The sequence below is a fragment of the Ciconia boyciana genome, chromosome 6, assembly GCF_034638445.1.
Source record: "Ciconia boyciana chromosome 6, ASM3463844v1, whole genome shotgun sequence".
Classification (NCBI taxonomy): Eukaryota; Metazoa; Chordata; class Aves; order Ciconiiformes; family Ciconiidae; genus Ciconia; species Ciconia boyciana.
Window position 1 is genome coordinate 10,679,172 of NC_132939.1, and position 25,954 is coordinate 10,705,125.

The following is a 25,954-nucleotide window of genomic DNA, read 5'->3' on the forward strand; positions in this document are numbered from 1 at the left end:
GCTGGGCACTTCAGAACTCTTTTGTAAGCCTATAAAAAGTTTGCACCAAATACTCAAAACTGGATATACAGTTACCTGAAACTTACTTGTTTCAGTTGTGGCAATAGAGCGGAAACAGTAACCGTGCGTAGATGAATGTGAAAGAGACAGGCTGAGCACTTGAGTGTAGTGACTCTGTTAAGATCCTTTAACATTTTTTCTGTGAGCAAATACAGCTCCTCCATAGAATAGGTCATTGAGGAGACCTATATATCTAGTCACACGTTCATTATGGGTTGCTTCGTGCTTCCTCTGAAGTCAGCTTCTGGCTTCAGTGGGTGCTTAATCTGTCTCTAGTCATGTTGGTATTCATTTTTCTTCTAGGATCCACTGGAAAAACAAGAATAAAGGATGTTGTATTTTTCTTGCCACCTGTAATAATGTTTCTTCAGCTGGGAGACATTACAAGTTTCTCTCACCTATGTGAATCTTAAAAATATTAAATGTTGCTTTTGGATGTCAAGTTACTGTTGTGTCTGTCTTGCAACATTGCCTCTCTGTATAATACTTTTTCTCATAATTAGAAAATTATGTTAATCCATTAAGTATGGAAAGTAAATATGATAGGAGAATATATCATTCTCTGATTTAGAAATCAGCTGTGGCACAATGTTTGATACAGCTACTTCCTTACTTGTTGGCCAGTTCTGCAAGGAGTACGAAGTCCCATATTCTGAATAATGGAGGAGTGAAATCAAGCAAATGTGTCATTTTAGATCAGGCTAACTTGCCATGGAGAATTTTTGCCTTTTGGTTATACCTATTCTTTAGGCAGAGAAAGAGAAAAACTTGAAGACAGCTTTTTCCAAAGAAATTTTCATTAATCTTCAGGAAGCAATCAATATAAGAATGTTTTGTTTATAAGCATAGACATTAAACTGACACAGCTGTTAAAATTTATATTTTCATTGATGTGATGAGTAATGTGGGATATGGTGCTTTTCATAGTGATCCATTTGTTGTTCCTAGTTTAATGCTTTTAATCCAAGCATATTCACTTATGTTGAATTTGCTGTTTCTAGCATAAGTAAATTTTTCCTTTTTTTGTTTCCCACAGACACTTTCCTCAAAATAGCTACTGAAGCTTAAATTTATACAGAAGTACTTGATACTGTCGGTTCCTGTTAGTGTGAATTCAGCATGTTTGTGTTCACAGATGCAGGGTGGGTCATATTAAACCAGCCTAGTGATGTTTCCAGTTACTTATAAATTGGTGCACAAAATGTTTCAAGGAGGGAAAAATACTAATACGAAATTAAATTTTACAAAGTCAAAAAAGCTGTCTTTGTAGTATTAATTTTTAAGCCTTATGTCTAAAGCTGAGTTTAGACATCACAAAAGTCTTCATATCACATTAATAAAGTTGATGCAAATTCAAGACAGAGCTTTATAACCTGAGTAACCCAAGAGCAGATCATTTCGTAATGAGAAATAATCATAAGAAATATCTCTCTTAGTTGTGTCTATGTTGGACTATTTCTCTGTGTAGTCTAACCCAGACCTCAGCTTTTTACCTTAGAAATCTTGTGGATGAAAATTGTCTCTTTTGATTGCAGAAAATCAGTTTTCTAGCTTGTTAACCCTCCTCTTTGTTCTGAGGTTCCGTTGCAGAAAAACAGATCTTGGGTATCTCGTTGTCCACTGGTGCCAATTCCTCTACCAATCCTCACCTACTTTAGTGTCTGTCCATTTTAAGGAACGCTTAGTGCTCTCCACTCTGCTAATCCTCTGAAGTGAGTTATTTCTGTAAAGATTAATTGTTTTTACTCTGCGTGGAAACATTCACATATTCACCTATGTCATCACGTATTTCTTTTGTGGCATTTTTCTAAAGGTCAGAAATACCCTGCAATTTGAATGCTACATGTAGCCTTGGTCATCTCATCTCAACAGTGGTACAATACAACAGGAAAAAGCATATAGAGAAGCATCAAGTGCATTGAAAAGTATGGATTTGGTTTACTCTGAGGAGAGACTTGCAGGATAATGACTCTTCAGTTAAACAAGGATGTTGTAGGGGAGAAAGGGGAATAGGACTGGAAAGAGACTGTAAGATAGTGGCATGAAAAAGTGAGCAGTGATTAACCACTGTTTTTTTTTTTTTCTGTAACGTCAGAGCATTCACTGAAAAATTATACAAAATGGGTTTGAAAAGAAATCAGATAAATCTACAGAGGGTAGGTCCTTCAACATCTATGAAACATGATGGTTCCTCTGTAGTCAGTGTTTCATAAAGCCTCATGCTTGCTGATTACTGGGAAAGATAGAGCAGGAGACTGATCACTATGCACCTGTGTTGCACTGAACATCATTAGAGACAGAGCACTGGGCCAGACAGACTTCTAGTCTGAACGAGCATGACTATTCTTACAGTGTCGTAAGAGTTCCAAAAATACATAGCTGTTTACTGCCTCTGAGTCATACGAATTTGATGGATACCTGTCTTGATTACACTACAGGCAATAATAAATAGAAGTCGAGGCACTAGGACCAAGGACTGTATGGGTTCTGAAAACTAAGCCAGCTGGCTGAGGAGTGTTTGCTCTTTCTTGGCAAAGCAGCTCATTTTTACAACGATCCTCTGTGTACATCAAGGAACTGAAGAAAATAGACACTGTGAGCAGATTTGAAAATTGGACCTCCTTACATTTCTTTGAGAGATCATATCTTCTGGCCCTATGGTAGCACTGGCCTCCTTTAATGAAACATCTGTGTTTTCAGACTAATATTCCAAATGGTACCTGCATAAGTTAGTGCAAAATCTCTGTTTCACAGTGCTCATATACACTTCTGTATCCCTAATGGAATTTATACACATGTACTTAATAGATTAATAAAGTAAGTTAGTAGTAGTGCTTGTTCTGCTGAGTTGGTTCTATAACAGCTTAATGGGCAAGAAGAATGACTTCCATTTACAAAACTTACTGAAATACAGAAAGGCAAACAAAAATTGAACAGTAGGATTTTCCTTAAGGGACTGGCCTGACCCAGTAGGTTGTCATGGCCAGGCTGAGAAGCCTTTGTTTCAGAGAGATTTGAAAAAGCCTGAGAACTATTTGAGAACCATAAGAAATGTTATTCCTAATTCTCAAGTTTTAAAGAATGTTTTTTCTAGCAGTATAGTTTGTCTAAATTTGTAGGATTTTTATAGAGGATAGCTTTGAATACTTTTGTTAATTATACATACCTAATCTCTCTCAGTTTCTGTCAAGGTCTCGTCCTCTGTTCTACTCTAGCACAAAGAGTTCCTTCGTGCATGAATTCTGTGTTTACTTTTATTACAATTTCTCACCTTTCAATTTACTAGAGCATGAATTTACTTTCACAGGATCATTCATTATATAATTTCTCAGCTTGTTTTTCAACTCTTCCGTGTTTTTTGTTGTTTGGTTGGTTTTGGTGGTCTGGTTTGGTTTGGGGTTTTTTTGGGGGGAGGCAAAGGGGGGGAGAGGAGATGCAGTTTCCCGGGCATTGGATATGGAGTTAAGTCAGTTAGAAGACCTAGCTGAAATGTTGACCTTCATGGAAGTAAATTTGAAGCTGTGCCCTTGAGGACAGCAAATACCTGAGATTAGAAGGGAAAGAAAAAAACATAGTTTATTTTAAATGTCAGAATTTTGGGGGTCTAACTCTTCTTAACTGTAATATTTTAATAACTAAATGTCAATTGTAGTACCAAATCTGACTTTTGTATGCTATTCATCCTTGCATTTATTTTAAGACCAGAAATGTTCATGCTTTGGTTCAGAAACTTTCCTGTCATGTATTATACCAGGTAATGCTTTATTCAGTTGAAGTTTAAATCCAAAGCATTTATTCATTGTGGTTTTTTCTGAAATTTTAACTATCTAGAAATTGGAACTAGTTAGATGACAACTGAACTAAAATAATTAGGGGTTTTTTTCCACTTAATACAATAATAAATAATGAATGCAATTTTGGTTTTAAGATTTGCAAAGTCAGAAGCTACTACATTTCCCTTTATACTGCGTATAACAAAGAGAAAACTTAAAATGTCTGATACCAATTTAAAATAAAATTATGAAGTGCTTTTTTAAGCTTTTATGAACAATGCTTAAAACAACACTGAAGGAATGAATGGCTTTCTACAGTTGATAGAACTGCTATAGAGAGCAGCTGAAGAAACCTCACTTTGCGCATGCTGTTCTGTCAGCGTCAGCTTTTATATGTAAGGATGAGACTTTGTACAAACATGAGTCAGGAAGTTTGGTTATAGTACCAATAGCAACTGTAACTTAATATCCATGGATCCTGTGGAGGAGTTACTATGAGGTGATTTGTGTTCTTAAAGCATCATAAAGTATCAGTCAGATCATTTAGCATATTTTTAAGGGTGCTTTCTTTTTTCCTTATTTCCTTTGCTACTTCATAATGCAGTAAATTTAACTATATTCAGTTCCCTTCATATTTTAAATCAAATTATTTAGTATAATATGTTTAAAAGCAACGTAGTTCTTACTGCCTGTCACTCTAACTTTTATCAGCAGCCCACAAATGTGGTGCTTTTACAGTGCCAGGGTAATACCCAGCTGCCAGCATAAGTTAGTTTAGCCTATTTAGTTAATGAGCTTAGCTCATTTTCATCATGGAGTTATTGTACTAGCACTGTGCTTCACCTAAGGATGTCCCTTTATATAAGGACTCCCAGCAATATGTTGACTTTACCTGTTCTTCTACCATCTGCCTGAAATAGCTCAGTATCAGATCTTAATTCAACTTTGGCTAATCTATATTTCTCTCTAGAGCTTCCCCCTCCCCCTTAGTGTGGACCCTTTACACTTTCTAATTGAAAATAAATACTCTTTTTTATTCCCATTCTAGTTATTCTTAAAAAATCCTCTATAGTCTTGTTTTTATTTATTACATAAAGGGTAATCAATGAAGAAAGGGTTCTATTTACCCTTCTGCCTATTCCAGTGAAGCATATGGAGGGGAAATAGAGCAAGTAGTGTCTGTATTAACAAATAAATTAAATTTAAGCTACAATCGGATGAATAGGATTTCTGGCTGTATAGTCCTGGAGGATGCTGTATAAGTAGTGTTCCTTAGGCAGTCATTCTAGTGATCAGCAGAAACTCTTCTGTTCCCAGCAGCTGTGGATGGCTGTTTAGGACTAAGGATTAACTTAATTAGAGAGGTATGCCAGGTTCTAAAAGGCCAGGATCCAAATGTGTATTTATAACTTCTGTATTTTATGGTGTCATGAGAACTACTGAGCCAGGTTGGAGAGGTGAATTGGCAGTTACGTTCCTGTGGGGTGACTGGAAACAATACAGCACATGGCCGGGGGAGAAGCAAGGTGGGAAAAGGCAGGGGTGGAAATTGTGCGCATTTGTTCATTCCAGCTGGGGAGTCATCTTGCAGCTGAAAAAAGTGTGGAGGACTGCTGAAGCTTACCCAACCCACTTGATATTTCTTTACATCATTAAGTACAAAGCAATGTGATACTTGAATTTGAATCTTTAAACAGTTTACAAACATGTATTTATTAATCTCAGAAAAAAAGGTGGTGGTAGTTGTTAGCTGTGTCTTCTAAATGTAAGAGGAATTTCTAGGCCACCCAAAGCATTGATATTAAGGCAAGATCTGGATTTCAAGAGTTCTTGTCAAAAACCACACCCCTCTCCATAACTGATAAAGTTGTCAACCTCATTATTAGGAGCAACCTTGGAAAAACATCTGACTTATGAGTTGCTTAAATGTTCACATTCTTATCTCTGGACAGCTGCTGGTTCAAGGCAGCCATGAAAGATTCAAATTTAATTAAGGCTTTTCATAATTCTGAAGAACATCTTGCTCATAGTGAATATGTCTGTTAAATATTATGTTCATTTTGGACACAGTAAGCTATAGTTTTACATACAGAAAGTAGGTTAAGAAATTTGCAAGGGATATTGGCTCTAAGCACAGTAGTTATACCAGAGAGTTTTCATTTTATTTGAAATGCAAATCTCAGATTGGAATTTATAGGGTAAAGCTAGCTGAGCAAAATAAATTTAGGGCATTCAGACCAGTTTGCTCTGTCTGCACTTCCTGGAAGATCTTATTACACAGGTAATTATAGCAAACAGGGTTGCAATATCTTTATCTGTGGGCTGGACTCTAAATTAGTATGAGCATGTGGCTTAGAAGGGGTGATAATAATTTAGACTCACGTCTGCTTAACAGTAAAACTTTGGCTATTAATAGTGAGCAATTTTTACTGATCAGGCAAAAAAGTAAATTCTTTTCTTCTTAGGACCTGAAAAGGTGAGTAGATTGGTTCTTGTATTTTGCTGGTATATAAATTAATCTCATAAGTCCTGAAGGTTAGAATTTGCTAATATTAAAGCTTGTACTGTAATGTTAGAGATAGTTTTTGTTCAGTCCTTACCAAAGCTGAAAAAGCTTATTTTTCAAAATATATGTATATTTTTATATAGGTAGATAAGTCATGGTGTTCTGCCTCTGTTGATGTCATTCAGGAATGAAAATCATAAAAGGAATTGCAATTAAAATACCAGCAAATAGATGGATACTGTTTGAGGCACTCGGCATGCCTTGGGATTGATACAGGTGTCTTGTTATTTAATAATAATAAAAAAAGAATCCACAATTGCAGATATTTCTATAGAGCTAGATCAGAAATGGTAACTGAAAGCATATGAGATCTAACAAGCTATTTTCATAATATTGCTCAGAACAGTCAAACTGTTGGAAGGGAGTGTCTGGGAAAGTAAGACTTGCCTGAAGCACAAGCAACAGGTCTGTCCAGAAAAAGATGTCAAGCAAGTAATGTTACATTACTGCTCTGGAGCAAAGAACATTGCTTTTATTAATAAATCGTTGTTTGATCAGCAGGTTTTACTCTAGCTTAAAGCAGTTAAGCAGCAAATACACTGTGGATACAGGTGAGAAAACAGGCAGAGTGTGGAGGCTAGAAGGAGACAGAAGACTTAGTTCTGGTGGTATTTTTCAGCAAAACTTTCTGGTTTGTGCCAAGGTCTTGATTGAAGGTTTTTCTATAAGTAAAATTTCAAGTTTGTAATGTAATGTATCAGCATTTTCTGTACCTTTTTCACTACAGATGGTCAAATACTATATTTGATGTTTAGAAGAAATGGTAGTCCTGCATTTCTTGTTAATAATAACTGTGTATTGCGCTAGCTGCTTTAAGCACGCAGAGCAGTAGCTTACAGCACAAATAAGAGCATGTAGTGCAATCTAGCAATAGAAACTCTATGCTAGTTTTTGTATTTTTCACTCTTTTTCTCCCTTCTAATTTTGAGGCAGTCTACTGTCCTGATTTACCAACACAGCTGGTGGCCATAGATTTCTGGGGGAGTGGCTGGTGGCCACATCCGCCAAAGGAGCAAGGTAGCCTAGGTGCCTCTTTGGCAGCTGCTTACTGTAGATGAATTTACTTTCACTGAGGCGATTATTACCGATGTTATGGTTGCTTTGAACTAGGGGAAATGTTGCAAGGAAGGAGGTTCATTGCAGTTGAGCATCGGGTATCTCTAAAGTATTTAGTGAATCTACTAAGCTACTGGCAGGTAAATGTGACAACAGAAAATGGAAATCTACCAGAACCAACAAATCGAAGCAACAGAATCAGAGGGAGTGTCTGTAAAGTTCACATGTGTCTGTAAAGTTCACATGTGTAAGCATTCTGAAATTTTTTTATATCAGCTGACTTAATGACTTTCCAGATTATGCTGAGCATAATTTGTGTTATTTCGAATACCATTAAATGAAATATTTGGGTCAGATACATTTTGGTGAAATTCAGTTACATTCAGCATTGTTCATACTGAAATTATTATTTTGACAAAAATGCAGAGACCAAACCCAACCATTCATTTACATTAATCTTTGCCTTGGGTGACACTAAAGATTTTTCTTCTGTTTTCTGATAAGGCATTCTCATATTGCTCTTCAGATCAATTTGATCTGAAGTTAAATAATGCTTACCCATTATGACAAGCTATAAATGGCAGAGCTCAAATTACAACATAGTAGTTTCTGACTCTTATTCCTGCACCTGTCCCTCTAGATAGTGGTGTTGTATACATTGACTAGAATGGACATAGACACACACCTTACTGATAACACAGAGGTTATTAATAAATTACCCAGCTTTGTGTATATTTCACCAGCACCGTGGAGAAAAGCTTGCACCTCGGGATTCTTAGTTTGTAAGAGAAGCAAATAATTTCAACTTGTTTCTAAAAATTTTCCGTTGCACTGGGCTTACGACTGAGATTGAACATTTCTTATGATGCAGTAATTTGGAGACAGCCTTAAATGTACTTTTAGGGTTTGTTTTTTTCTTTCTGACATTCCCTCTGAAACAAAAAATGGGTGAGTTTTTATTTTAAAGCTGACTATCCTCTGCCTGCTGATTCTACATTCTAGTGTTTAGGCAGGCTCCAACTGAGAGAGTAAACGTGGGTGGTTTAGCTACCAGTCATGCAATTGGTCATGGTGGCCAGTGTCTGAACTGTCACTGGATGAAGAGAGTACAAAAATATCTTCATCTGTGTGAATTGCCGTTAGAGATTATTGTAATATTTATTTAAATTCAAAATAATTGAATTCTTAGCATAGGTAATTGATAAATACAGATTAGTGACACTTCAGTGGCATTGGAATAACTGGCCCCACAAACATACGACTATTGCCTATACATTTATCTACAACCTGCATCATTTGAAGGCTATCTCTAGCCATTGTCACACAGGTGTCTTTCCCAGCTTTCTAAGCACCACAAAATTTGAACAGTTTTGAACAGTTTTAAATCTGAATCACAGATTTAAAAACTTTCTGTATCAGAAGACTGAATGTCAAAAGACTGAATTGCACCCTTCATGGAAATTCTATGACCCTTTAAAGGCTTTGTTAGTATTTTGAGTTGTGTGTTAGAGCACTGCAAAAATTATGCAGATTAAGTACGATCCCTGTTCATCGCTGTGTGGGCACTGGTTTCATACTTCAGTGATGAAGTGATGTGCAAAAGGGCCTTATTTCAGAGAGAATTTTCTTACTGGCAGTGAAATGGACAGTGTAAATTCTCTTCCCCTTTTGAAATGTCATCTGTTGACAATAGTGACTACTACTTGACTAAGAGTCCAGAAACACCAACTCACAAGTAGAGACTAATTTTGGAACATTTTGTTTGTTATCCTTCATGTCAGATGGCAACATCTGGTCTTTAATTCTGTTTAAAAGAGGCAGCAGTAACTTCAGAAACTTCATACTTGGGACGTTTTGATTATTGGAACAGAAAGAACTGTATTTTCAGTGTCATGAAAGAAGTGGTAGAAAGATTGAATGGGGGTATAGAAAGGAAGAGTAAAAATTATTTCAGAATTGTCTTCACTCTTAAGGTAGCAATCAAAAAGCAGAGCTCCTACAGAGTTCTGCTTATAGGTTAAGTAAGCATGTTTTTCACCATGTGTTCATTTCTTCATTGAAACCTAGTCAAATCTCTTTTTCCCCACAGTGCAAAAGGTTGAAATGCACTCAACTTTGAATCTAGGAAACCATTGTTAAGGATGAGGAGTAGGGGAATCTCAGGCGTCCAGTACTTGACATTGTTTCATTTTGTTTCCATCTGGATTTCCTTGTTTTAGTAAAATCTCTTAAAAAAAAAAACAACAAAAAAAACCAATGAATGAAAACCTCAGAAATCCCGAGTCATCTATCAAGAATAGGAACAATTTTGTTAGCTTTCATATTACTAGGCTGTATTTTTGCTAGTGTGGACTTTTGCGTGCATGGCTTAATTTATAATGTAACAGTGATGTGTTTTTTCTGTCAGGTCTGGTTTAGTGTAATACAGATGGTTTCATCTGTCTTTTCAGTAGAAAGAGTAAAGGTCTGAAGAAATCACAGATGATGGCTTCTGACGCTAGTCATATGCTGGAAGCAGCTTTGGAGCAGATGGATGACATCATTGCAGGTATAATAATGCTTTACTTTACACCAAACTATTTTGAGATTTAACTATGTTTGTCTTTTTCCCTCCTGCAATTTTCCTGTTTGGTTTTTTACTTTTTAATTATTATTCTCAATTTGTCAAGTTCTCTGTGACATGCAGATTTCTCTGGTTCAACAGTTATTTGAAGAAAATTTAAAGTAAAATAAAGGAAGAAAACCCTCAATTCCACCTCAGACGTGAATATTGAAGTAAGAGAGATTTCCTTTGCTCTAATGCTATATGGTAACTTAAACACGTCATAATTCATGTGGTAACATTCCATATTGTATGTGTTAGTTTTTTATTTCAGCGTGTCTTTGAAAAAGGTTTTCACCAAGGCTTCCAGTTAGCTGGATAGTATATGTCTGTATTTTACACACACACATACACGCATATCTAGATATACATAAATATGTGTATATCTATAAAAAATACACATAATTTTCTTTATTTATGATGTATATATTTAAAATAGCCCAGCTATTAATTACCTTCACAGCCTAATGAGTTAGAATGCATATCTTTTTGTTGACATTTATATCCAGGAGTGGAGCTATGAATTTCTTTTTACACAGCTGTCCACTAGAAAGGCATATGATGCAAGACAGAATTTGCTGTCTTTTGGTGCTCTCATGGTAAGGCAATTACAAAATTTTCTCTCAACATTACAGCATCCAAGAAGAGAAGTTGATTTCTATGGTTAGGACTCAGTAGCCTTGGGGTTTGTGCTCACACACCATTCAGTATGAGCTCCTAAAAGAAGTATCTGGGTAGGGCCATGATCTCACTTGTGCACAATGGGATAGCATTCACTAAAGCTTTATAAATTTAAATAGTGACACCCATGCTATGCCTTCATTTTTTTTTTCCCCCTAATGATGAAGATGATGACATCAGCCTCTTGTTGCTGCAGTTGTGCTTCTTCCTGCTCTTCTTCCTGCTCTTCTAGTAAAGCTTTCTATCCAGAGACTAATATGGAGCTTCAAATATTACCATCAGACTACCTGTGATTAGGCAGGAAGTCATTATCCAGGATTTTTAGTTTAAAGAATCTCTAGATTTTTTTTTTGCTCACCCACATGAGTCTTCACTTTATTCTAAGTGTGCAAGCTTTAACAGACTGCTAAGATATACGGAAGTGTAAATGTGAATATGTGATAGGTATAACTCCACAAATAATTTTTCACACCAATGGAACAAGTTCCAGGCAAATAGGAAAATTTAGAGATGTGTTTCCTTCTCCCTTCTTTTTCTGAATGCAAAACCTTATTCAAACAAGATGTTAACCAACAGAAGTTAATTGGGATTTTATTTTTTCACCTCTTACAAAACACGTAAACAGATAGTCAGGGAAGAATTGGACTTCCCTCAGATATGTAAAGAGAGAACAAGAAAAGCAAGTCCTAAACCATAATTCATAAACTAGGGAACTGAAATAATTTCTTGGCCATTGCAAACCTTGGGTTATGATCCTGGCTAGTGCTATAAAAGAGCCAAAGTAACATAGAAGCCCATGTCCCTTTAATTATGCTATGGAACCTGTGCTCATAAATCACCTGCATACATCTGGAAATGTTAACTCAATATCTCTCATCTGTGCTGATTTATACATAGTCCAGCACACATTGGTGATATCATGGATGTACTGATGATTCCATTCTTCAGAAAAATCAAGAGAAAGAAAAACAGACATATTCTATTTAAAATTATTTTTGGATTAGACACTTATTTTCTTCCAGGAGTTGTTAGAGCTTTGTGGTATGTTTTCATTTGAAGGAAAGGGTTAGAAAACTTGTTATGATTTTGAGGATTTTCAGGTTTGTCATTCCATAGGATTTCATCTGCTTCAATCTTTTCTGTTAATAGATCGTGCTTCCAACATATCTCAAATTGTTCAGTATCTCCTCTTATGAGCAATAAAAGACCATGTATTCAACAAACAGGTCTATCGCCTTGCTTATCTGAGCAGTGCTGTGTTTTGTTTAGAAAAAAATTCAGTTTTACTTGAAGATGCTATTTAATATTCCCTTCAAAAAAGTTTTGCAGACTTACAGGCTGTATGGTTTTTCCACTGAGAGGATAACATTGCTACTCAGTAGCGTTTCCAAGAACAGCAGCTCTGAAATATGGAAAGATAGCCTTGTAATATGTGGCACAACTGATTAAATGGCAATATATGACTGCCTAAGAAAATCACATAGTTCTTCTAGTTTCATGCTAGAAAAATAATTGAGGTCGGAAGCCAGGTTTGGTTTTTTTGTTCTTAATATTCGTTTCCTTTTCCCCACTCCTTTTTCAGATTGTTTGTGCTCATAACATTTTAGGGTTTAATCTTGATAAATAAGGAATAGAATTAAATTGTTCCAGGCTTCCAAAGAACATCGCTTTTACTCCCCTGTCACTTAGTTGCCATGATAGTGGAGACATTGATACAGAGAAGCAAAGCAAATGATGGAAGAAATGGTCTGTGTGAATCAGCAGATTGCAGGTGCCATTCACAGCTCTTTTGTAGTGGTGTTGGTGCCCAAGCTCTGAAACAAAAAGATTCAGGCATGCTAGTGGTATGTAGAGTTTGTTTCCACAGTGCATGGATAGGTCATGAGCAAACTGGCAACCTCTTCAAGTGAGTTGACTTTATGACTTCACATTACTTACATTTTTAGTCTAATGTCCACTGATATTCAGTATAATATGAAAAACAGGCTTATATAAAGGTATCTAATGGGATAAGAACCAATATATTTCCCAGACAATGCATCTGTCAAGTCTCATCAATGTTAACTGAATACTTCCCATATGATTTCAGAATTATATGTACCTCTACCAATAAAAAATCATATTGCTTTATTCCTTTACTTATTTTTAGTTATAAAATAAAGTAAAAGCTCAACTGGGTGGGAAGGTTGTTTACCTTATTTATTCATTTATTATTTTCCATTACTAGAAATAGATAAGACATTTTAAAACGGATTGAGTTAAGTCTGTTCTGGTTGTTCTCCTTTAGCTAATGTTCTGTGTGTTCCAGAACTGTTTCCTGAATATTCTGGTATGATTGAAGGACCACATATATCTGCTGGAGCCTATACTTGGATGCAGTTATTATCTCAATTTGTCTCAAATTGAGGAACATAGTAATTATTCAAGTTTGATTCTCTCTAATTCAATCCAGTAAGCTTCTGTATGCAATTTGGGCAGGGACTGGAAAACAGGAATGTTCTCTTGTCCTGTATGGCGAGAGAACAAAGAAGGTAGGAAACTCCTTCAGAAGGGGGACTGGAGGACTGTCATGAAACAAACCAGGACTGAGAGTCTTCCAACTGCAGATTTATAGATACTATATTATGCAAATATTGGACAAATCATCTGTGCAAATGTAGCTGCTCTTAGAGTAGACTGGAAACAGCAAAAAATCAACTGTTCAGAGCTTGTGCTATTTCAGTTCACTGTGTCCAGATTCCATGGATATCTCTAGGCAGCACTGGATTCAAAGACTAAGGCTAAACTTCATGACTGGTTGGAAACTTACGTAGCTGATGAAAAAGATGTTTCCTTTGGAATGAGGCCTGAGTGGGTACTAGGAGAGCTATGCTCTTGGCCTCAGAAACCTTTGCTTTAGGCACAAAATGAGCATTAATCACTATTTTGGAGAAGTGAGAAGTCCAGAGATGTGTAACTTGCATTGGTTATTTTTTGAAGCTTGAGTAGATGTGTATATATACACATGCAAAACCAGCATTCTCTCTGTTTAATGAGAAAACAGTCATAATGTCTTTTATTAGCTGTAGTTATTATTAAAATATTAGATTGTGGTCTTGGCCTTTAAGGTAAGAACTGAGCATGCAAATACTTATTAAAAATATTTACAGATTTGCAGTCCTACTTTTAGCCTTCTAATTTTAAAAGTCGTGTCCCTTACTCCAAGTGTTAACATAGCTCATACATGATTCTGATTAATCCATATAAAAAGTCTCACTGTAGACTGTGCATCTCAGCGCAATACAAAATGTGTTGGTGTTTAGAGTGCATGAGGGTAGGATTGTGAAGCAAGATTAACAAATTGAATTTCATTGGGCTTGATCAAATTTGACAGATAGGTCAGTGTTCCCAAGTCTTTTATGCTTCAGTACATCTGTACTGATAACCCACCCTCATAGCTATATAAATTAGGCATGCTAAATGATTAGCCTTATTTGACTAAAATAGCAAAAAGGGCTAATGTGATTGTCAATGAACATTACTTATCCATTAGCTAGAATGACTTGCACTCCAAACAGAGGCTTTCTCTAAAGAAAGCGCCCATATGTCACATCTGTCTACGCATTCTTTATTTGAGGTGCATGACTTTGGCATTGCTTCCCTCTGAGGTTTGACCAAGTCATTACTTTCCCTTTTATTCAGCTTGTAGCCATTTATTAAAATGTGTTTCTCTATAGGACTATAGATTTTGATTATTTTTTCTTTGCAATATATCCTAATGAATTAAAATTATTTTTATTTTACTTTTATATCAAACTGCTTCTCTCTGTCAACAATCTGGAAATCTTTTATTTCCTTTTGTGAATAATGACCATAATTGTAAGACCTAAAATCTCCTGTCACAATATTATAGTCTGCTGCAGCTCCAGAGTCTCTTCAAATTCACCAAGTAATCAGCGTAATTACTGAGTTTCCTTTTAACCAGAGCTCCTGCAATTATTGCTTACTGAAAAATAATGAGAAAGCTAAATGTGTTATCACATGGCTGTGTACTGATATTTCAGCGTTAGTACTGAAAGATTAAAAAATATAAATAATTAAAAAGTTTGTCAAGAAGTTGTCCAAGAAGTATGCATGTTTAAATTCCCTTCTCTTGAGGTGGCAGAACACTTGTGTTCACTTCATTGCTTTGGCTATGTGCTACAAACCCAGCCACTTCCCACAGCTTTGCTGAAAAAGGGGCCTTTAGAGGAAATTATACTTAAGAGATGAACAAGATTTTAATTCAAGTTTAATATACTTTCCTCATGGGATGTATTTGCCAGAATTTGAAGGAGGACCTGTTGTGGGGGTTTTGGGTTTTTTTTCCTTCTTTTTTTTCTTTTATTGTTCTGCCCCATCATAATTTTACTATGAAAACAATAGAGTTCAAGTTCCAGAGCTACGCTATGTTCCTGGATGTGTTAGATTACTTGGTCACCTCTAGTTAAGTGATTAGAACTTAGATTAAAAATGCGGGAGTGGACAAAAAATACTGACACTCTCATTTGAACCCCTTTGGTTGAATTTTAGGTTTTGTGGAATAAGGTTTTCACTGAGTTCCTACGTAAATAATAGGAAATCAAAATATTTCCTAGTGACCTCATCCTTTACCCATGAATGGTCATATACATAATCACAGGATTCATTCAGAATGTAAGGACTAGTCTCACAGCACTTTAAGTGAAGAAGATAGACAACTCTATTTGGCTTCATAAGGGATTGAAATTGTCCAGACCAGACAGAGAGCACTTAATCCTATTTTTTGTGGTGTGTGTGGGGAGGGGTGTGGGGGGGTCTTATCTGAAATACACACTGGGTGACATGCACCTGATGGGCAGTACGAGCCTCTTGTGATTGTACAGAATGACTAGAGAATAGCTTCTATTTTTTCTTTTCAATTTGTATGCTTCCAGATGGCTTTATATTTTCATCACTTATGTCCTACTCAAGGTTCACAGTATTTTCAAATTCAAAATTTAGTTTCTATAGTAAAGGTGTATAACTTTTTATAATTTTAATATAGAGATCTTTGTAGAATTTCATTTTAGAGCACTGAACTGACACAGCTGAAATAATGATGAGAGAAACAGAATAATTTAAATAATGAGCAATTTCGTTTGTTATAGGTCAGAGTAATTGAACAGCAGCAGCTTCAGTGGTTTTCTTGTATTTTCTAAATAAATTGTAATTGTGTTAATAGGCTGTGTTTTAGTTCTGATGAGTGTATTTCCTTTTTATTTTCTGTTCTTTTTCAATCAATAATTTAGGCTTTTTTCTGAACAAAAGAAATAATATATCTACAGCACTTGTTTATCTTGTACTGCTATGCATTAATTAAGGTGAGCATTTGTGAAGTCGTCTATACAAGATACTGTAAGTGGCTTTTTGGAACCATTAGCTAGAGCGTATTTATGCATAGCTCTTATAGCAATAGAGATATGAAAAATGATATTAAATAATAAATTACTTGAAATCATGTCTTTGATAGAGAAATATATAACTTTCTGTCATAACACTTCCAGAAAATTATGTATCAGGAATATTGTGGGGAAGAAAAGATAAAAATGGTGACCTTTAACCATCCTGGATATTAAAGGGAAAAATATAAAAACTTAACACAAATATTTAGGGTTTATGATTTGTAGTTCAACATTTATCTTTATTTTATAACACATATTATACCTTGTTAGGTGCTGACATGTAGCTTCAGATACTTGACTTCAGTAAAGCTAATTAGTTAATTCCTTACAGATTGTCAACAATAAGAGATTTATAACAATTTAAAATCTTTTAAAACTTTAAAAATATAGCAGTTCACTGTCTTTTTATTTATTTAATCCGTAATTTCTCACGTCAGCTATCTGTGGTCTTTCTTTTAGGTTTGTTAACAACATCTAAGACATGGCCTCACAAACTGTGCACGCTCTTGAGTAACCATTACAGCCATTTGATACTATATTTTGTAGGGGCTTTACAGATGCTGTAGCCTTCAAGTTAAGACCTTGCATAACTGTTCAAGTGCAGTTTTGATCTGTGTTTTAAAAGCATGTGAAAATCATGGCAATTGCATGTTGATTGCGCATGTGCAGTATTGTCTACTGATTCCTTACCTAGGGTTGCCAGAGCAACCTGAAGTTTGGAATTTCCTCAATTTTGAGTGCTTAACCTTGCAAGAGGTCATTATAGCTATTTGGGCTACTGTCCTTAAACATGCTTCCCATACTCTCACTATCCTAAGCATATTTTCTCACACATAGTGGGGGTCTGAGCACAAGACTCTCTGAAGACTCTCTGAAGCTTGTTTGTAGTACTGATGGATTCCCTCTGTAAACAGGACAGTACTACAGAATCTTATGGAGCTGAAAGCATTGCGAACTTGTTTCCTATAAACAGTTAATGATATTTTACATTAGATGTTTAAAATTGTTTTGTATAAGACAAAATTGTCCTTTGAAGGTCCAAGTCAAACAGCAATTTACTGACCAAGTTGGTCTTTGACTTCCCTTGCATGTGTTCCTGCCTTTCCAGCAAAACAACAAAATTAGAAGCTTTGTTGAAAATAAAAGTTAAAACTAATTCAAAATGGAGAAATCTTTGCAATTGAAATATGCTACTTTAAATTCTTTATCTCTGACTATAGATAAACAGTTCTGTCAGTATAAAACAACAGAAATACAGTCATGACCTAGACACCTACATCAACTTACCAAAAATGCAGTACTGCATTGTGTTTATGCAAAATAAAATCCACACATCATACGTATTTGTATTAAATTTTGAAAAAGGACGGAAAAGAAACAGAAATATAAATAGCTGCAGATACAACAGGTAGCAAAGAAAGGCAGTTAAACCATGATGGCCATAACCCCATAGGACTGAAAATCTGAGACACAAAGGTTCTTTTGTGGTTTATATGGTATGTTCTGGTTTTTGGTACATGAGTCACTCAGTTGTTTAACAGGCTAGTGAACACATTTCTAAGATTTAGATTTAAACAAGTTTTATCAAACATGGGATTCCTTTAAATTCAAAACCATAGCTTCTCAACTTCTTACTTTAAGGCAATGAAATTGATTTGAAAGAGTCTTTTTAAAAATCAAAATAGTGTAATATTTATAAAACAAGATGCCTTTATTTCCTCACAAACTGAATGCTCTTATCTTCCCCATGCTTTCAGATATTAATTTTTTTCATGAAACAGTATTCATGTTACCAGTAGTTTACAACTGCTTACTACAAACAATTATGGATTTTGTACTAAGAAGATGTATTTGTTGTCTCCCAAGACTGTTTTAATTAGACTACTGGTTTCACGGGCCCTAAATACACATTTTTGTGTGTGTGTAAATAAAAAAAAAAAAAAAAGGAGAGATAGAAAATTGGTGCAAGTATTTGTTCTTCTTTGTCTTTAATAAAATGTGTTGATCCTGTTTTTCCTGTGCGATGGAGACTCGGCCTCAAATCTCCATCGTAGCTGCATAATCCATCTTCCTTTTTTCACCAGCTGTAAGGCTGCTTAGCCTGTGTTTCTGGATAGGAGAGATCTTTTTGTTGTAGTTGTGTATACAATACCTAATGTGCTGCACATCACAGCTTAGAGTCTATAAGCACGTAAAAGGAAAAAGGTTGAGTAATTACATAAATAATTTGCATAAGAAATTATAGACAGTTCTTGAGAATTGTCTCAAGGATTCCACGTGTCATTGTAAATAAAGCTCAGTGAAAAATTATCTGAGCTGCCTGAAACTTGCATCTGAATGTGGTCATTAATGTTTTTAGACTTGGAAATTTTTTCCTAGGGATTCCTGCTAATCCAGCTTAACAGTTACTGTTCCCCGTAGTTAAAGATCTAAAAGCAGAGATTTAAGGAGAAGCTAATATGAGCTATGATTCAAAACACACCATTTGTGATGTATTTTGCATTACGGTATTAGAAGAAAGGATTGTGCGAGCCACTTCTTCACTCCTTTGACAGAAGGCTTAGGAATGAGGAGGCTGAATTATGTCCCATCCAGACCTTACTACTAGTTTACATAAATTAACGTTTTCAAGGCTATCTTCATGAGAAAGAGAGACTTGTGCTTCAAAGAAAATTACACCTTGTAGTCTTGAAGGAGAGAGGAAGAACTTGGACAACCTATATGCTCATTGAGGTAAAAAAAAAAAGTTCTCTAGCAGTGTAATGATTGACTGAAAGGCCAGAGAAAATGTATGTTTATAATTTTATTCTAACCATTGTTGGTCAGATATCAAAACTGTTACCTTTGAGTATTTCAGCTTTATAAGAAGTCATCCTTACCCCAGCGTAGAAGTAGCTTTTGGGTTTTGTTGTGGTGCTTTTGTTGTTTTTTGCTGTTTTCTGGCCTAAAAGACTCAGCAGTTTTAGGAAAATCCCTTTTTAACCACTGATGGTTGAGTTGTGTATTACCAGGAATTTTTTTTCTAAAACTCAGCCAGTTATAGAGCGAAAAGACTGAGATAATAAGGATGAATGCAGGGGATCAGAAGTTAAGAGGCAAGGAAAAGTGAGGGATCAGAAACAGTATCTACTGCTAAGAGTGATGAAAGTTGGGTGATGGATGAATGTATACAATATAAGCTGAGGAGAGTGGATTTTTAAACTGGCAAGGCTTTCTGCTTCTTTCTTTACTTCTGCTTAGTAAGTTATTTTTGCGAGCCACCAGTAGTGCTGTTTTCTGAATAGGTTATGTATTTGCCCAAAAGGAACACTTCTTTGAAGCCATTCAGCTAATTGCAAGGAACTTTGAACTAAAAATGTGCTTGCATGATCAGGGTGTAGGAAATGTGTAACTTAAAAGTTGTTTTCCTTTTTTTATTACTTTTGTTATTCTTTCTACCATACATATACTGTGCAGCAACGTTTAACCTCCTTCATCTGCTGTCTGTATGTGGAAGCCAGAATTGAGTTGCTTGGAATGTCTTAGTTGCAGTACTTTTTTTTTCCCTTTCGTTCTTTCTTTCTTTCCTACTCCTCTAAGGTGGACATTTATGATGATTAATTGTGTTCCAGTAGTACACTAGGAAACCATGGTGTTGAGTGTTATATAAACATAATGACAAAAGATTCCCCTGTGTCCTGTTTACCCCTGGAAAAAATGAAGCACAGGAAGACTGTGACTTGCTCAAGGCTATACAAAATGAGTCTTTTTGCAAGAGTTCAAAACTGCACTTAATTTTCCTGAGTATCTATAAAATTCTCATGCTTGAACCATGTTCTTCCCCACTTCAGCTATCTATAATAAAGCTACACACAGATTAATTGCTGTTAATGGTAGAGTATACTGGTAACACGTAGTGTTCTGTTTGCACTGTGGCATCTTTTTTGCATCAATCTACAAGGAGATCCAAATTCTTACTGTCTCGTGCTAAAACTTAATGTGCTTTGCAGCATGATGATGTAAAAGCTTAAACTAATGCAAAGAAGTATAATTATTTGCTCCTACGCACTTTTACTTCTGTTTTTCAGGGTGTGTTCTTGTCCTTCTGGTGAGCAATATATATCCTACTTAATATGAAACTACATGGAAAGCAAATAAGAGAAGCAAGCCTGTGATTCATTTGAATTTAAGCAGCAAAACAGGAAGCTTTCTGAATTAAAATGCTGAGTTGAACTCTGCATTTCTGCATTTCTTTACCTAGTATGAAGTGCACTAGTTGTTGCGTTCAGAGGAATTCATTTTCCATTTCAGCCAGGAGAAGAAAAGGTACTACAGTAGCAACCCATAGCAAACCAGTTTAAAAATAATTTCACAAAGGAGGAGTGTATGCATGTATTTGATGGTGAGGTGCGAAGGGTCATGTTCTCTTAGTGATGAACTGAGATCTGTGGGTAGCTCCTGTTCCAGACACGGAAAGTTACTCATGGGAGGGCTTTGTAACTTTTGTTGAGTACCCTGGCCCCTATCCAGCAAAGCAAAGCACTTTTAAGTCCTTACTTAATATTTGTGATCCCAGTGACTTGAAACTAGTGGAATTTTGATTGCTGAAAGCTAGAATCTTCAGCATATCTCTGAATTATGCCCTGTATTCTTGGCATGATAAGGATACCAATATGGTTTGGGGTTTTGTTTGTTTGTCTTTCTGATGATATCAGACATGGGTACACCAGTGCCTGCTTTTTGAAGTCTAAATACAAATCTTGAATACTACTGATATAGATATATTATTTTTTTTAATAATTTCTTTCATGGATAATAACCTCAGTTGAAAGATCTAAAATTATGAATGAAATCAAGCCTTTCAATCTCTTACTTCCTTCATTTAACTTTAGTTGGTATTAATCAAAGAGATGTTTTTCCTTTCAAGGTTTAATGGAACTAGTGCATATAAGAATTTACAGACAGTTCACTTGTAAGATCATTATGTCTTTATTCATGTAAGCAAACAAATACTGTGCTGTCTGTTTACCATTATTAGCTAAGAAAATTTTGAAGTATCTTTATTGTCTTCTGCAGTTTAAAGTTCTGTACTACTTATGGTCAGAATGAATTCCCAGTCATAAGTATGGGGTAAGTCATAAGATATACCAGCTTTTGTGTGTTGTTAGGTAGTTCAGGGAACATGAGTTTGCCATAAGGATGTCTTCGATGATTTTCATTTGTTGCATCTCTTTTTGTTAGTAATGAATAGAAAAATATTTCCTTCTTCTGGCTTCTTTTTCATTTCTTATTTCATGCAAACTTAAATGGAGGAAGACTTGAGGCAGGAAAGGGAACAGTAAGAAAAAAACCTGAAAATTCTTAAATTGACTTTGTCTCAATCACTAGACATCAAGCTGATGTTCTTTCCCAGTAAAAACACATTACCACCTTCCAAATGTCCCTACACAGGACAGGACTGTCCTCAAGACTCACCTTAGATTACAACTATGGAAACTTGGCACGTGTGCCTTACATATGGACCCAGTTCTTGAGAGTTCTGAGAAATTATGATCTTCCACTGCTGTGTAAAATGTGAGACTTTGAGTATGCTTAGAATTCTGCCAGTCTGAACAGTCAGTTGAAGAGCTTGGGATAACTGAAGCATGCATATGGAGTACACCCAGTCTCAGGAAATCACATAAGATATAATTCCTGGCTGGCCCTGCCTGTGCTCCAACACTTGAGAATTTTTTCCTTTATAGAACTAAATTTTTTAAGGGTGACAGTTCTTTCACTTGCCAAGTTAAAAGAGTGTGCATATATGTTTTTTTCCTAGTGTTTTGATAGAGGCAAATCAAATAAAGGCATGCCAAAATGTGTGACTTTCACTATCGTTGAATTTTCCTACAGAATTTAAAATTGTTTTCCATAGAAGGTAGATCATTACCAGTAATGTTGTAGCCATGATAATCTAAGGATGGAGGCAATATATGATATGTAGTGAGGCATTTGCATTGGTGAGGGAAGATGTCACCAATACTGTCCTCAAGAAAATTACAGTGGTATGTATGATATGGCTGTATATTTGGCTGTATAAACTAACTAGCTAGTATAATTAACTGAACTCCTGAACAATTGTTTAAAATCTGTATTTAGCTTTAAGATTATGGCTTTTATTTCACACGTGAAGTATTGGTTGTGGGCCTGAAAGTTTGTGTGGTTTTGTTTGGATTGTGTGGACTTTTGTTTGTTCGTTTCTCTCTTGTCTGTATATAAAAAGTATTCATATAAATAACATGAAGAATGCTATAGCAGAATGCTCCATTAAGTTTTTCCCCTTCCATATCTATTTTAAACTGTCAGTTCATTGAAGGGGTAGCTACCAAAGCTGGTTATGAAATAACTTTGGATCCTGTCTGCTTTTCTGGTGTGAAAAGTACTTGCTAAGCAAAAAGACAGACAAATATAGCATGGAGTTTTCCAAAAGAAAGAGTGAGAAAACTAGTTTTAAAGTCATAATGTTACAATAACCAAGGAAGTCACATCTTTAAAAGTGGCATGAATGCTACTTAGGAAGACAATGCCAGATTTCAGTTTGTGTGCATATCTCTTTTGGAAAGTAAGTAGTGAGCCACTCTGGCTGAATGAAATGATTTAAGAGGTTATATGATCCAAATGTCTCTTACACAATTTGGAAATCTGCTATTTTTAGTTGCTAGAGTTTAATATTAATCTGCATTAGGAAGTACATAAACAGAAACAACTAAGCTGTCATAAGTAGCTGAGCGTATACAAATACACAAGAAAATATCTTTTAGTGGTTAGAATACTCAAATCCAGCAAAACAGTTAGCTGATCCTCTCCTCAAAAGGAAATAATTCAGGAAGACAAGGTTGATTTACAAGGTGAAGTTGTCTTGTGTAGCAGTCTTTGTAGCACCGGATATTGAAGAAACTTTATCTTGGACGTGGTCTTAGCCAGAAATTAAGATGAGATCTCACACTTGAAGTATTAAAATAAACTTATAAGCAGCAGAAGTCAACAGGACCGAACAGGCAATATTCTGAGTTTGAAAAGAGGTTAAGAATATATGAAATACTGCAGTAGTGAAAATAAGAGTGTTGCTTTAAAAAAAATAAAATCCCTACTACTGAGCCTTGCAAAACTTTACAAATTTATAGGGATGGTTTTGCATTGTTTAAAACGGTCAAACAAAAAAACATGTACATCATACAGTAGAATTCAAACTACACAATTATTTGCAAAGATAATTGATCTGACAGAATTCTTTGTGTCGTTAAAGCAGTACTTGAAGAAAAACTGGTTAATATTATTTAGAATTTTCCGAAAAGCTTCGAGTAAAGTTAAGCATTCACAAAATGAGAGACAAAATATTGTCTTGGATCAAAAACTGATTGAGATGGGAAACAATATTAGGATTAAATGATCAGTTAGCATTTTGGTTAAAAGCTATTCTATGTGCAGAAGGCATTTCAGTGTACTAGGACCTCGAGTGTCAGTGTATTCATGAGTTGTATTTAGGTATCAGTTGTACGTCAGGCTATATGTAAAATGAACCATTGGGTTCAAACATAATTTGTAATGTCTGAATAATGGTAGATAAATAACCATAGCAGGCAAACTAACATTGATTAATGCAAAGTAGTGTGCATTCAAGAAGAAAACTTGAATTACTTACACGTTTGGGTTTCAAATTAGATACACCTGCTCAGGAAAAAAAACTTAGCAAATAATTTTCAAAGGCCCAGTGAAGATTTCTGTTCCTTTCATAACAAAGATGTGAATGATGTTAAATACAGGAGTAAAACAAAGAATAATATGGAGATCATTATAATCTCCTTGTGTAGATCAGTGATAGTCTTCTAAGGAATACTATATGCTATGTGGATCCAACATACAGCTGTAAAGTATGTTACAAAATGAAAAGATTGAGAAGAGTACAATATGAATGATCAAAAGCCTAAAAAAATCTCCCATGAAGTCAAATAAAGGGGGAAAATGTGATTGTTTATGCCAGAGAAAAGAGGAATGAAGACATGAGTACAATCTATTATGTACATGAGGCAATGAATTGTAAATAAAAACTCTAAAAAGTAGAGCAAATAGAAGTTTTCCATCTGACTAGTTCTTAAAGAAACAAAGGGATATTAAATGAAATCAAGGTCTGAAATTCAGGACTGAGAAAAGATAGCTCATTTTAGTGTGCATATCATTAAAAAACAGGGTATTAAGACAAAAAGATTTGGAGATATTAGAATTTGTATTATTTATAATTCTTCCATCAAGTGAGATATATTTGTTGCTGTGCTTATTGTTCTTGAGAAAATAATATTGGTGCTGGAGGGCTGGCAGGAGGGAGGTGGTGTAATTTAGAGAGCTTTTTGTAATTTAGAGAGCTAGCAAAGTTTCATTAGCCATTTTTATTGCTAACTTTTGGGGTTTTGTTCTCTGTGGGAGGGTTTTAAACCTGCTCAAGGTCACACATTTTTCTAGTTCTGGTAACATGATCTATTTTCATCTAAGTTTCTTGTCAAAGGACTGCATCAATCTTTCCTATGTTGCTTAACACTGCTCTGTGTGTGGACTTCTAACTATGTAGCTGAGAAGTTAGTGACATCTCATGGTAACCATGGAAAATTACAGGTGATTTGTGGTAAGGTTTTGGCGATTGTAATTTAACGGACATTGCAAATGTTTTCTAGGTCAAAATTCCTTTTTAATATGCTCGTACATACTTCTCACATTTAATTCTCCAGTGTTCGTTATTTATCTAGAGACTAAGTCAAGTATTTCTAAGCCTGAAATACTGATACTTGTCAGTTTGCATCTGGAGTCCAAACGTTGTAGTGTGTAGTACCTATATATTTGTCAGTTACAAAACAGTTATATAACATTGTCTCTCCTGGTTTTACTTATTTTAGGTACAAAGTCAGCTACAGAGTATGCTAATGGTGGTTATGATATTGTGTCACCTGCTCCATCAGTATACTTGGGCCCATTTCAAATTTTGCATCTCCTGGAAGATCTAAAGATGGCATTGGAAATGCTAGAGGATCCTCAAGAGAAAGAAGCATTGCGAAATCAAATTCCGGGGGCCACAGCAGTGTGTATACGGGAGTGGTTTGAAGAGAATCTGGTGAGTAGTTATTTATAGCTTTTCCATTTTGTTTGCAAACAGCATTGGTTCAAGTATTTCCATACTTCAATTATTTTTATAATAACTGAAATCTGCATACTTAGAGAACTGCAGAGGATGGTGAGCAATCACAGAAAGCTGAGGATATTACCACTTTATGTGCTGATTACTAAAGTAATGCAGATATAGAAGTATAAGAAGTTGGTAACAGACCTTATTTTGTCCTTGGTAAGAGAAAAGATAGTAAAAATGAACTACCAAAAAAGTTACCTTTTCTGTGGGGTTTTCTGGTTTGGTTTGGTTTTTTTGGTCCTTTGCTGGAGATAACAAACAAGTTTATAACTAGTTATAAAACTTTTCGTTTTTAAACCACCTATTTGGAATATGGTGGCATTGTCTGTTGAAGGGACAAATTCAAATTGGATGATTCTCCTATCCTCTTCCTCGCTACATTTCCTTTACCTTAACTCTCGGTATTATCAATCTCCAAAGTATCTTGTACACCAGGCAGTGGTGGTAAATGCAGGAAAGCTCTAGCTTCTGCATGTGAGACATTCATATTGAGATAGATGGGGAATAAACATTTGACTGTACTGGAAAAGACTGAGGCTTACCAGGTGAGGAGCAGATCTTCAGACAGACCTTAAAAGAAGAGAC

At 35.4% G+C, this 25,954-nt stretch overlaps 1 protein-coding gene across 1 annotated transcript in view; it reads left to right on the plus strand.

Annotated features, from left to right (window-relative positions):
- Positions 1–9,905: 9,905 nt before the first annotated feature.
- The window catches only part of PPFIBP2 (PPFIA binding protein 2), a 95,851-nt gene continuing 79,802 nt past the window's right edge, over positions 9,906–25,954 (plus strand). The window contains exons 1-2 of the mRNA XM_072865384.1: positions 9,906–10,003; positions 25,083–25,297. Coding sequence (XP_072721485.1) covers positions 9,937–10,003; positions 25,083–25,297 — 282 coding nt within the window. The 5' untranslated portion in view covers positions 9,906–9,936. The remainder of the gene's footprint in view (positions 10,004–25,082; positions 25,298–25,954) is intronic.